At 42.1% G+C, this 13468-nt stretch overlaps 1 protein-coding gene across 1 annotated transcript in view; it reads left to right on the top strand.

Moving 5' to 3' along the window:
- Window positions 1–13468, top strand: part of arap1 (ArfGAP with RhoGAP domain, ankyrin repeat and PH domain 1) — a gene marked incomplete at its 3' end in the record, with an annotated part of 114937 nt that overhangs the window by 51859 nt on the left and 49610 nt on the right. Inside the window, exons 14-15 of the mRNA XM_083772512.1 lie at window positions 2293–2378; window positions 4453–4635. Coding sequence (XP_083628638.1) covers window positions 2293–2378; window positions 4453–4635 — 269 coding nt within the window. The remainder of the gene's footprint in view (window positions 1–2292; window positions 2379–4452; window positions 4636–13468) is intronic.

Below are 13468 nucleotides of genomic sequence, written 5' to 3'. Positions count from 1 at the left end.
ATGATATTCTCCAATCAGTCCCCAGCTAAATGACGGAGAGTTGGTAACCAAATTGACCCTTATAGGTCTTTAACTCTTGAGAGTTATGTTGCACATCACCTCTTCAATCTCCTCCCATCAGGCAGGAGATATAGAAGTATCCAGAGCTCAACATGTCGCTTCAGGGATAGCACTTACCCTGTAGCCATTAGACATCTGAACTCATAGTATATACATATAGCACTTTAAAAGAAACTGAATGTAATTTCCTATGCTGCTGGTTTTTGTTTTTGTATTGTACTGTCCTTCTTGTTTGTGTATCTATGGTTGTCTGTATATGTTGAGTATGAACCAAGACAAATTCCTATCAACTTGTTGACATGGCAAATAAATTATTGAATCTTGAATCTTGAATCTTGAGAGTGTAAAAATTAAACCATTTCATTCATTTTACACTCTCATTATTGTTAAACATCTGCATTACTTAATTTACAAGAATTGTTATTTTGATCAATGTTTGAATGTTTGAGTGTTATCTCTCCTAGTGGTACCAACATCAATACACATGATAAGACAAAATCTTATCGATAACAAAATATCGAGGCTAAATCAAATGGTGGTCCGTGGCTCAAATGCCGAAACAAATGATGGACCTTGATGTGAAAAGGGTTGAAAACCACTGTATTAGACAATATAAAACCACTGTATATAAAACCACTGTATTAGACAATATAAAACCACTGTATATAAAACCACTGTATTAGACAATATAAAACCACTGTATTAGACAATATAAACCACTGTATTAGACAATATAAACCACTGTATTAGACAATATAAAACCACTGTATTAGACAATATAAAACCACTGTATATAAAACCACTGTATTAGACAATATAAAACCACTGTATATAAAACCACTGTATTAGACAATATAAAACCACTGTATTAGACAATATAAACCACTGTATTAGACAATATAAACCACTGTATTAGACAATATAAAACCACTGTATTAGACAATATAAACCACTGTATTAGACAATATAAAACCACTGTATTAGACAATATAAAACCACTGTATTAGACAATATAAAACCACTGTATTAGACAATATAAAACCACTGTATTAGACAATATAAAACCACTGTATTAGACAATATAAACCACTGTATTAGACAATATAAAACCACTCTATTAGACAATATAAAACCACTGTATTAGACAATATAAACCACTGTATTAGACAATATAAAACCACTGTATTAGACAATATAAAACCACTCTATTAGACAATATAAAACCACTGTATTAGACAATATAAAAAGGCAAACGGCACAGGGTACAGTCGAGCGAAGAAAGACCTGGCGGTCTTGTTTCCATTCGGCTCCTATATGCAGTGGTGCACGGGAAAGTAACTAGATACATTTACTTATACTGTATACTGTGCTTAAGTACCGTTTTTGGGTTGTTTGTAGGCTACTTTACTTGAGTAATTCCAATTTCCAGTAATTTTACTTCTATTCCACTACATGTCGGATCCAAATATTGCACTTTTACTTTAGTTCCTATAGTTACTTTGTAGATTTTGATTATTATTACAAAACATACATTTCCACTTCAGCCCCATGAACATTTTGGCCATTTTGAACATAGCCATATACAAGCTCACTCAGCTTGTAGATCTGCTATTTTTGTCAAAGAAGTTTGGTGTAAAGTAAATGGCAAGCTTGTAGATGTGTTATTTTTGATGAATGTTTGACCCAAGCATATTCTAGGGACGCTGCGGTTTTAGCATACTGCCCCCAAATTTCACACTCCCAAAGCATCTCCAGAAGGCTTCACGCAGGCTGCAGTGTGTGTGTGTGAACTGTCAATGTGTGTTTTCAGTGTGTGAATGTGTTTGTATTTAGTGTGTGAATGTCTGCGTTTTCAGTACATGCACTAGTGATGCACGATTCTTCTGCAAATGTTTATCTCGATTTTCCCCCACAAGAATTGAGATCACGATTATCGCACAATTCATTCATTGAGATCACGATTATCGCACAATTCATTCGCACAACTCATTTTGTTGAAATGAAAATATGCTTTTGTCTTTAGTCTATAGATGCTGTGCACAAATGTGTCACCTGGGGCCAATAAACAGACAAGTGCTCAACTTAAACCTCTCTTAAAGTCTCTCTCTTGTAGCAAAAAAGTAAACACTAAAATGAATAGGAAGGCCAACTAGTGCTGCACAATTCTTGCTCAAATTTAGAAATGAGATCACACTAATGGTTGCAGTACTAATACATGTGTGTCTATTTCAGGAGAGCACAGAGGACTGGGTCCGAGCATCTCCAAGGTCCGCAGCCTGAAGATGGACCGGAAAGTGTGGACAGAAGAGCTCATACAGGTACACAAACACAAACACACACACACACACACACACACACACACACACACACACACACACACACACACACACACACACACACACATACACACACACGTGACACACCAGTGATACGTGAGATATTTTGTGGGAGAATGGATGAGACGTAAGTCTCTCGTAGTGGCAACAATACAACAGATTTATTGTAGTGATTACCCTACAATGAATAAGCCTCGTCTAAATAAACAGCACGTTGATCTTCCTTGTAGGTATTTTGGGATATACAGTACAGGTATTTTGTGTGTGTGTGTGTGCGTGCAGTCGTGCGTGCTGGGAAAGGGAGCAGACAAGAGACAAAAGATAGACAAGTGACATTACGTTATGAAGTGAGTTTGGTAACTTTAGAATGACCTTTTAACTGACTAGGTTAAACATCCGTTTTGCTGTGATTGGCCAGTCGCTGTGACAGCCTAAATCTAACCCTAACCCTAAACCTAACCTCAGCTAAACTGTACCTAAACCTAACCTTAACCCTAACCTCAGTAAAACTAAGCCTGCCCGGGGTGTGGTTATAAGCACAAACCAGCTTCCCTGACAGGCAGGCTGTGTGAAAAGCACCCACAGGAGGTGGCTGTGTTTGGTGCTCTGTGAAAGGTAAAGCCGACATCAATGACGGGTCTTCATCTTGCCAATTATCGCCTGATCTCTGTGTTAACCAATTCTGACCTGAGATCAGATTCATACGAGGCTTCCACTGGACACACACTGGTCTGATTGACCCATTCTGACCTGAGATCAGATTCTAAAAAATGTCAGTCGTTCTTCGATTTTTCAAAAATAGCAGACCTACAAGCTCGTATCGCGCCACTCGGTGGCGCGATATGAGCTTGTAGATCTGCTATTTTTAAATAGCTAAAGCATAACATGATGCCGACACCAAAATGGGTGCCCGTTCAGAATGGGTTAATGCATGTGGCAACGGATTAGCCTGCGGTTCCAGGAAGGCCCGGGGTGGTGATTATAGCTGACTTTGGTCTGATTCAGGGATAAAGATTAGAATGTCTCTCAGACGCACCGGTAGGTAGGTATAGATTTCACATTCAGATTCACTTTGTTGTCTCCACCAGGCCGAAGGCATTGGGAGAGAGTATGTTTTGCACTCCGTCCGTGTGTGTGTGTGAGTCCGTCCGTCAGTCTGTTACCAGCTAATCTAAACACACACACTCCCTGGATGCCAACGATGTACCTCTGCCCCAAATTGTTACACACTATCTCTATGGTCATGTGTCCAAGACTGATCTGTCCGATATTTCATATTCCATCCTATTTGGCTAACATTGGCTTTCAAAGTTTGCAGGATTGGCCCGTTTTGAACAAAAAGCCTCAAATCCTGAACGCAGCGTGCAATTTACGTGAAATCTTTGACAGACTTTCCTACTAGGCTGAGGAATATATCTCACCCTTTTCACATTGGCCTGTTATAGCAACACCAACGGGTGCATTTTTGCAAAACCCATTTTTGGAACAAAATGCCTCAAATCATCCAATTGCCATCCAAGGCCATCCAGTAAGAATAAATGGCAACCTTTTCAACATTGGCCTATTATAGCACCACCAGGAGGACACAACCTGCAGGCCTGCCCTGGATAAAGTGCCCCGAGGGGCACTTTATCTAGTTGTCACTGCATGGTTTAATTAGGTGTGGAAAAACTTACGCCCAGAAGCTAAAAATATGATATAACCTAAAAGACTCAAAGACAAGTACACAACAAACACAGGGAAATAATGTTGGTCAAGTGCAGAAGGGTTGTTTGCACATTCACGGTCACTTTTCATTTAACATTGTGACAGCCTGTGGGAACAAAAACTGTTCCTCAGCCTGCTTGTGGCTTTTTGGTCTAGCTTTTATCTTTTGACAAAATTGTCGATATATTTAGTCTTTGTTTAAGTCGTCATCGCATCATTTTGTTTTCATTTTGTTTTAGTCACTGACAAAAGGTAGTCGACGTGCCATAGTCTGTTCAGTCAACCAAATCAACCTTGTTCTGTGTGTGTGTGTGTGTGTGTGTGTGTGTGTGTGTGTGCGCGTGTTCAGGTGTTCCTGTTGCTAGGTAACGAGCGCTCCAACAGTTTCTGGGCGGCCAGCGTGCCTCCCAGCGAGTCTCTGGCGCCCTCTAGCTGCAGCGAGGACCGGCGGCGCTTCATCGGCGACAAGTACCGCCACGGAAAGTACCGGAGGTACCACCCGCTGTACGGCAACCAGCGGGAGCTCAACAACGTAAGCACATGTTTTCCTTGTTTTCCAATTCCAATCCCCTCCCTTTCCTTTCCCCTCCCGCAATATAGCGCAAAGGAACCTCCGGTGCGCAGAGCTCAGCTGAATTCCTAGGCGACCCAGACTAGTATAAATAGCAGATCTACAAACTCACAGATTGGTTTCATCCTGAAACGCTGGTTCTGAAGTTTCTGAACCAATCAGAGCGTTGCATCCCTCCAGGCTATGGGGTCTCAAAGTATGTGACTTCCTGTATGTAAATTGCGTTTGTAAACAAAGTGAAAGGGAGACATATAGGGGAAGAGCCAGCGGAATATTTCTAACCTATACACAACCTATATACTGTACATATTTCAGCGTGATGGTTAAGTTTAAAACAAGTAATACACCGTCTGGATGTCATCTTGAATTGGATTAAAAACTGAGTAGTTCTTTAATCAAAACCAGCTGTGTGGAGGAGGAATCAGGAAGCTTGGGAATAAAACTGGTGAGCTTCATTTTTATTGGCTTTTATTGATGTGTATCTCTACACGTCATCACGCAGCAGGTTTTATTGGCTTTTATTGATGTGTATCTCTACACGTCATCACGCAGCAGGTTTTATTGGCTATTATTGATGTGTATCTCTACACGTCATCACGCAGCACGTTTTCGTTTTCAGGAAGTAATTAAAAAACATATTTGTATGGATTCAAAATGTCTCTCAGACTCACCGGTAGGTAGGTAGATTAACTTTGTCTCCACCAGGCCGAAGGCATTGGGAGAGATTATGTTTTGCACTCTGTTGTGTGTGTGTGTGTGTGTGTGTGTGTGTGTGTGTGTGTGTGCGTGTGCGTGCGTGCATGCAATTTACGTGAAATCTTTCACAGACTTTTCGTTTTCATTTTCAGGAAGTAATTGTAAAGAATATTTGTATGATATAAAAACACACAGAAATGAGAATTTGCCAATTTCTTTTGGCATCCATTGTTAGATAGGCCTATGACCATATGATGACCAGGCACGGATATGGTCTAAAAGTGTGAAAAACATATTTTTTATTTCACTACGCCTTTAAACATTTGTTTTATAATTCTTAGATTTTTTTCTTTTAGATGTGTCTTCCTCAAATTAGTCATAAAATAAATTCAATTTGTTTTCAATTCATGAAGAATGGTGCTTTTTGGGGATTTTATTTAAAAAAAATATATGTTGGAACTACCGGTAATTACAATTAAAACACTAAATGTAGGAAGCTAAAACTAACGGGAACCATAGAAATGTTTCCGCGAGCAACCCCACAAATGTTTTTTGTTTGGGAACCACTGCTCTACACAGACCTCACCTTTTTATTCGTTTTGGATCTTTATGATGTTTTGAGGATTCATCTAAAGGTCCATGTTCAGCTGTTTGTCACAGTGCCACCATTTGGTTCATCATTTGAATACACCATCAATGAACGATGTAGGCCTGTTTACACTCTGGCTATCATGAATATTCCAGATGAATCATCGATGGCGTTGTCTGCAGGAATTCAGTTGCTACTTATTACATTGATGGCATTGTGTCAGTAATTCTGTTCCTAATTATTTTGTGGCGAACCGGCCCACGTGACAACAGAGACGGGACAGTGACAGGAGCCTAATAGTGGCGACTACCTCATTTACTGATAAGGATGAGTTACATAAACACTAAACATTACATGTTTAGAGCAGCCAGTGGTGCTGACATATGCTGCTGTAAGCAGAATCTGTGTCTTCAGCGATTACCTCAAAAATAGACCGACAGCGTCGATTAAGGACTGGCCAAGGAATGTCCGTGCGTCCGTGCGTCCGTGCGTGCGTGCGTGCGTGAGCAGTTAGGTTCTATCCTTGCGTAGACAGGGTTTAACTGTTGGTGGCAGTGCTGAATGTGTCACTGTTTCAAAGGTCACCCTTTAGCCACTTAACCCATTTACCATAATGTGTGTGTGTGTGTGTGTGTGTGTGTGTGTGTGTGTGTGTGTGTGTGTGTGTGTGTGTGTGTCTGACTCACATAGAATAGCACCTGACAGTGAGTGTTTCGTACAGTGTGCGTGTGTGAAACTGGAAATGCAACATTTTGTCTTACAGTGGCGTGTACACACACACACACACACACACACACACACACACACACACACACCGTTTTGGCCTAAATACAGGCTTTGTTCCATTGCTGGCTGACCTCCCTCTTCATTCAATCCTCCCCCACACTGACCATCACGCTCTGATACTCTGTGATCTCTCTCTCTCTCTCTCTCTCTCTCTTTCTCTCTCTGACTCTCTCTCTCCCTCCCTTCATTCCATTGATCTCTGAAGGAGACTTTTTAGTGTTTCTACCTCTTTCCTGTGTGTTTTTGATTACAGCCCACAGGCGCTCCATCTCTCTCTCTCTCTCTCTCTCTCTCTCATATCATTGTGAATGGTTCAGTGTGCTGGCGGCTCCATTTATCTGTGTTTTCCGATTGCTCTCCCTGCCTCTCGTAAAATAATAGAAAAACTAAGAACAGCTGTTGCTACCTGTATGATAATCCCTCTTGATAGCGTGTGTGTGTGTGTGTGTGTGTGTGTGTGTGTGTGTGTGTGTGTGTGTGTGTGTGTGTGTGTGTGTGTGTGTGTGTGTGTGTGTGTGTGTGTGTGTGTGTGTGTGTGTGTGGGACGTGACAGACAGGGAGTGAGAGGGGAACTGAGTTGAAAATAAGTGAAAGAGTAACTTTAAACTTTGGGCACATGCTGGTTTGTTTATCTAGTCCCACCCCTCCTCTCTCTCTCTCTCTCTCTCTCTCTCTCTCTCTCCCCCCTCTCTCTCTCTCTCTCTCTCTGTCTGACATCATCACTAGTTTGCTGGAATGTATGTTAACTCTGCCCCTCTTCTCCCCTACTCCTCCCTCTCTCTCTCTCTCTCTCTCTCTCTCTCTCTCTCTCTCTCTCTCCCTCCCTCTCTCTCGTTCATTGTTTGGCTGAGAGGAGCAGAGCAACTCTCTCTTTGTTTGTGTGTCTGAGGCTAGCTGGCTTTTTAACAACCTGCTACGTTTTGATAAACAAGTTCCCATTTGGGTGAGTTGATCTCCTACTGATTGTGTGTGTGCGTGCACTGCCCAGTGTATTGGCTGGCACACAGGAGCAACTGAAGACACAGACAAACTGACAGGTACGTCTTTTGTGCAAGTTTTCTTTTGTGTTGGCAAGAAGTTAGTGGGAATGTATGTGTGTTTGTTTTTGTAAATGTGGGCTTGGATACTGTTGATGATACTTACAGGAGAGTGTGTGTGTGTGTGTGCGTGTGTGCTCGTGCATGTGTGTGTGTGCTTGTGCGTGTGTGTGTACTGCAGAGGCGCCCCGTACACACATGTGTTATTGGTTAATCACAATATGTGTGTCAGTCGATGCATTCCGCCTTTAGCGAGGTTGAAGGGAGAGACATGTTGGAATGTGTGTGTGTGTGTGTGTCTGTCATTTAGAGCCATTCTGTTGCCCAATACTATAATAGGCACAGACGTACTGCTGTATTGTATTTCTGTGTGTGTGTGTGTGTGTGTGTGTGTGTGTGTGTGTGTGTGTGTGTGTGTGTGTGTGTGTGTGTGTGTGTGTGTGTGTGTGTGTGTGTGTGTGTGTGTGTGTGTGTGTGTGTGTGTGTGTGTGTGTGTGTGTGTGTGTGTGTGTGTGTGTGTGTGTGTGTGTGTCTGCAGGCATATGAATTTGTGTGGGCATGTTTTGCATTTATTACTGTGTGTGTGTATTTATGTACATGTGTTCCCTCTGCGTTGAGGTCGGCTCTATCAATGCACAGCTTTGTTTACATCCTCTGTTCGTTTCCCTGTCACCATTTATCTCTGCTGTCTCTCTCTCTCTGAGAAAACATATGTTTACATTGCCAAAGTGGAACAATACAATCAAAACAAAATGTACGTACAATTGAGAGTCAGAATCTCCAATAGATAAATGTCTATGTACCGAGATATCACTCGATGTAGGCCTAGATATGGCATGTTCATTTGCCTAAACAAAAAAGTTGTGAAATAGCTGCTTGAAGGCATTCAAACTATTACTTTGCATATATGCAGTACAGTACATACAGTGCTCTCCTTGTTTTCCCCTCACAGAATACATACATAATGATGGTTCTGTACACAAAGAACATCATATCAGCGAGGCTGTTTTAGTGCAGCAATGGCTGAAGGGATAAAACGCTCACTAAAACGTTTCAAAGTTCTGCGTTGATTGAAATCTTTATTTCACAGTATATGCAGAATGGGTGAATTTCAAAGTCTGCTACTTTGGACGACACTATGATTAAGCATTATATACACTTGTTTACAACAGGGTCCACCATTTTCAATTCCTCAGAACATTTAGAGACGTACAAATTTACACTTCTATAAAAACAGGTAATCGGCATATAAAGAAACTTTTTTGGGGGGGGGGCCAGTTTCAAATTGCAGCCGTCCGTAGGTGCCCTTTGAGAGCGGTTTTGAAGGAGTCAAGGGGCTCTCATGTCTCATTGGCTGTTGGTAGGGCGTTCCACATATTAATGGCATAGGAGCGAAATTAATTTAATCCCTTGTTTGAGGCGAATCTGGGTTGCACGTGGTTTGTTGAACTCCCTCTGGTGTTGACATTAAGGAAGTATTTAGACAGATACATGGGTATATTATAGGTACATGGGTAACACATGCATCTTGGTCCAGATGGCGTGACGAGTCTGAAGAAACGATGTAGGGCATGATCAGTGTCATTTAGTTAATAATGATGCCATAAATCCCCAAAGAAGAGGTTAATTCATGGATTGGGTGACAAAGGACATGCAGGTCGCTCCATTGGCCCAAAGAAGAGCTTCATGGATTGGGTGAGAACGGACATGCAGGTCGCTCCATTGGCCCAAAGAAGAGCTTCATGGATTGGGTGAGAACGGACATGCAGGTCGCTCCATTGGCCCAAAGAAGAGCTTCATGGATTGGGTCAGAAAGGACATGCAGGTCGCTCCATTGGCCCAAAGAAGAGCTTCATGGATTGGGTGAGAACGGACATGCAGGTCGCTCCATTGGCCCAAAGAAGAGCTTCATGGATTGGGTCAGAAAGGACATGCAGGTCGCTCCATTGGCCCAAAGAAGAGCTTCATGGATTGGGTCAGAAAGGACATGCAGGTCGCTCCATTGGCCCAAAGAAGAGCTTCATGGATTGGGCCAGAAAGGACATGCAGGTCGCTCCATTGGCCCAAAGAAGAGCTTCATGGATTGGGTCAGAAAGGACATGCAGGTGGCTGGACTAGAGTGACCGAGGTACATGCATGGAACAGAAAACGGATGGAAACGGATGACCCGACCCGACCCGACGGCCCGGTGGGAATTAGCCGGAAGAAGATGGAAGAGAAGAAGCCATGCATCCCCAGGCTATGGGATGGCTATATAGTGATATATGGTGGCTTGTCCCAAGGATCTGACTCACTATGTGGGAGGGCTGTCTGGAAAGAGGGAGGCCCATTGAAAGATTGGGTCCGGACAGATTTCAAATTATGCTCTGGCAATAAACTGTCTGAAGGCAGAGACGAGTGCCGTTTTCTGTGTTATATTTTTGATATATATATCTTCTTTATCCCAAGGTTTGGATTGGCTTGTGAGTCGTGACACCAATCAAAGCAAAAGAGTGATGTGTGTGAATCGACCGTCAAAAACAAAAGCCCGTCTTACATTCAGACTTGAGTTATTTAAAAGGATCCCTGGCTAATATGAGACATATATGCCTTAACACATTATACTTGCCCTCTCAGTCTCTATAACTAAAATTAGAAATTAAAAACACCTTCAACATTTTATTTATCTTAGAAATAGTCTGTTTTTCACTGAATAGGGAAAAACTCCTGTCGCAAGTGTTCTCTATTGAGTGAAACTACTATTTCTAAGACAAATACAATATTTAATGTGTTTTTAATTTCCAATTTTTGTTATATGTTTATGTTTATATATGTTTATGTTTATATGTTTTAAGTCATATACTGTACAGTATATGTCTTATTAGTCAGGGATAATTATATTATACATTCTGACCGGGCACCCATTTTGGTGTTGGCATCATGTTATGCTTTAGCTATTGAAAAATAGCAGATCTACAAGCTCGTATCGCGCCACTCGGTGGCGCGATACGAGCTTGTAGGTCTGCTATTTTTTTTTAAATCAAAGAACGACTGACATTTCTTAGAATCTGATCTCAGGTCAGAATGGGTTTGTCAGACCGGCGTGTGTCCAGTGGAAACCTCGTATGAATCTGATCTCAGGTCAGAATGGGTTAAGAATGAATGCTGCATTTTCGAGAAGCATGTGGATGCAGGGATTTGGTGCAGCTTGGAGCTGCTCCTGGCTGGAATTAGTGGTTTAATTCTAGGGCATAATGACGACGGCAAACCGTCCCATTCTAGAGGTGAAAGCTCCTGATCTACCTGTCGGTCTTGTACTTCAGGAGTTCCTACTCACGGATACAGGAGGCGGATATGAGAGCCTGTCGAGGCTGTGGGCTCACACATCTACAGTAGTAAGCATGTATACTGTACATACAGGAGGCTTTTTAGCAAAAGGCCAATGCACACCTCAGAAGGCTAGTGACGGGTGCGTAGGGCAATAAAGCATACTTAACCCATTCTGACCTGAGATCAGATTCATACGAGGTTTCCACTGGACACACACTGGTCTGATTAACCAATTCTGACCTGAGATCAGATTCTAGAAATGTCAGTCGCTCTTCGATTTTTCAAAAATAGCAGACCTACAAGCTCGTATCGCGCCACTCGGTGGCGCGATATGAGCTTGTAGATCTGCTATTTTTCAATAGCTAAAGCATAACATGATGCTGACACCAAAATGGGTGCCCGTTCAGAATGGGTTAAAAATGTTATCTTTGAAAAACAAAGAAGGGTCCCGCACACTGTCAGAAACTTGCCAAAAATGTTGCTCTTTATTCAACGTTTAGGTCTATTCGACCTTCATCAGGACAGACAATGATTGTCTGTCCTTAGGAGTTAGGACCAAGTTGGCTGCCAGAGTGGGGATTTCTAGCTGTGTTAGAATATTAGAATGGGAGAATGCCCCGCCCCGCGGGAGCCTGGAGGGCCAATCAGAGGCAGGCGGGAGCGGGTCTTGGCATTAAGTCTGTTGCTGTATGAATTCATGCATTTAGTATGGATGCCCCATTGCCCCCAGTGTGCCTGCCCTGCCCAGGGCCACACACACACACACACACACACACACACACACACACACACACACACACACACACAGAGACACAGACACAGACACAGACACAGACACAGACCGAGGACCATGTGGACCGGTTATTTTCAAATGGCCGCAATGCATACATGGCTGAAGTGGTGAATGTATGATTTGTAATGATAATCCAAATATACAAAGTAACTAAAATATTCACATAAATGTAGTGGCAATAAAGTAAAAACATTTGCCTCTGAGATGTAGTGGGAGTAGAAGTAAACATATTTAAAATTATAAATGCTCAAGTAAAGTACAAATACCTCAATATTGTACTTTAAAGGTATATTCAGTGATTTCACTTAATTCAAATATCACTTATTTTTTTGTTTTGTTGTAATAATCCTCCCTACTATAGAGTGTGCTGGCCATATAAGGAGTTCCTCCCTGTCCCCAGTTAACCCCTGGGGGTCAAAAAACCTTAGGTTTCGTTTTTGACTCTCTATCCTGATTGGACGAAAGGCTGGGTCCCACAGCCAAAAACGAAACCTAAGGTTTTTTGAGTGAAATCACTGAATATACCTTTAAGCAGAGTACGTAAGTAAATGTGCTTAGTTCCTTTTCTCCACTGCCTTCTCCATAGAGAAGAAGGAGGACGACTCAGTTTTCCATGACAATGCTATTGTTTGTTTTGTAGTGGAAACCTTTTGAGATGCATCTTTTGGTTTGAAAACAACCGTAGAATCTATGGAATGTCAAGAGGAAGCACAAAGGTCATGCAAGGGTGCGTTCTCAAAGTATGCAGAACATCATGCCATGCTCTGCTGCTGGCACGGCGCCAAACCCACATGCACAGGACGTGCCTTGTCATGTGACATCACATAATAAAGGCTTTTGTGTGTGTGTGTGTGTGTGTGTGTGTGTGTGTGTGTGTGTGTGTGTGTGTGTGTGTGTGTGTGTGTGTGTGTGTGTGTGTGTGTGTGTGTGTGTGTGTGTGTGTGTGTGTGTGTGTGTGTGTGAGTGAGTGAATCTTTATTTTCGTGTCTTGTCGTTAAGACCCATCCCTTACGGGATTATAAGTAACCAACAACATAAATAAACAATATCACGTTCACTCTCACACAGTGTGTGTGTGTGTGTCTAGAGGAAGCCTTTGTGACCAAGGTCATAAAATACCAACCACTTCTAAATACCATCTCAGAGCTGGGCTATACAGGTAGGTGCAGACTATTTGTCTTTATATTTGGCAGCCTAGGGCATTATACCCACAGACTGGTTGTTAGAGGGTTCCAACAACTCGGGATGCCCAAAAAGGTGGCAAAAAGGCTGGCAAAGGCAGGGACAACTCATTTAAATTCCAAGTTAAAACACTCAAACAAGGTTCAAGATTCAAGGTTGTGCTTTATTGTTACATCTTGTGTAGGCTACAGGTACATAAGAGTAAAACTCTGTTGTTACATTTTGTGTACAGGTACATAAAAGAGTATCTTGTGTGCAGTTACATAAGAGTAAAACTTATCTCTGTTTGGCTACAATGCAGCGGCATGACTCATTGTCAAGTTGACCTGGGTTCTGAGGAAGAATTATACTAATATTATTATTATTATGCTCGTGAGTGCGTGTCGTTGCGTGTCGCTGGTG

The sequence above is a fragment of the Protomyctophum parallelum genome, assembly GCF_964188405.1.
Source record: "Protomyctophum parallelum genome assembly, chromosome: 9".
Lineage (NCBI taxonomy): Eukaryota > Metazoa > Chordata > Actinopteri > Myctophiformes > Myctophidae > Protomyctophum > Protomyctophum parallelum.
Note: the sequence above shows the minus strand (reverse complement) of the source record. Positions and strands in the feature narration are given on the sequence as shown.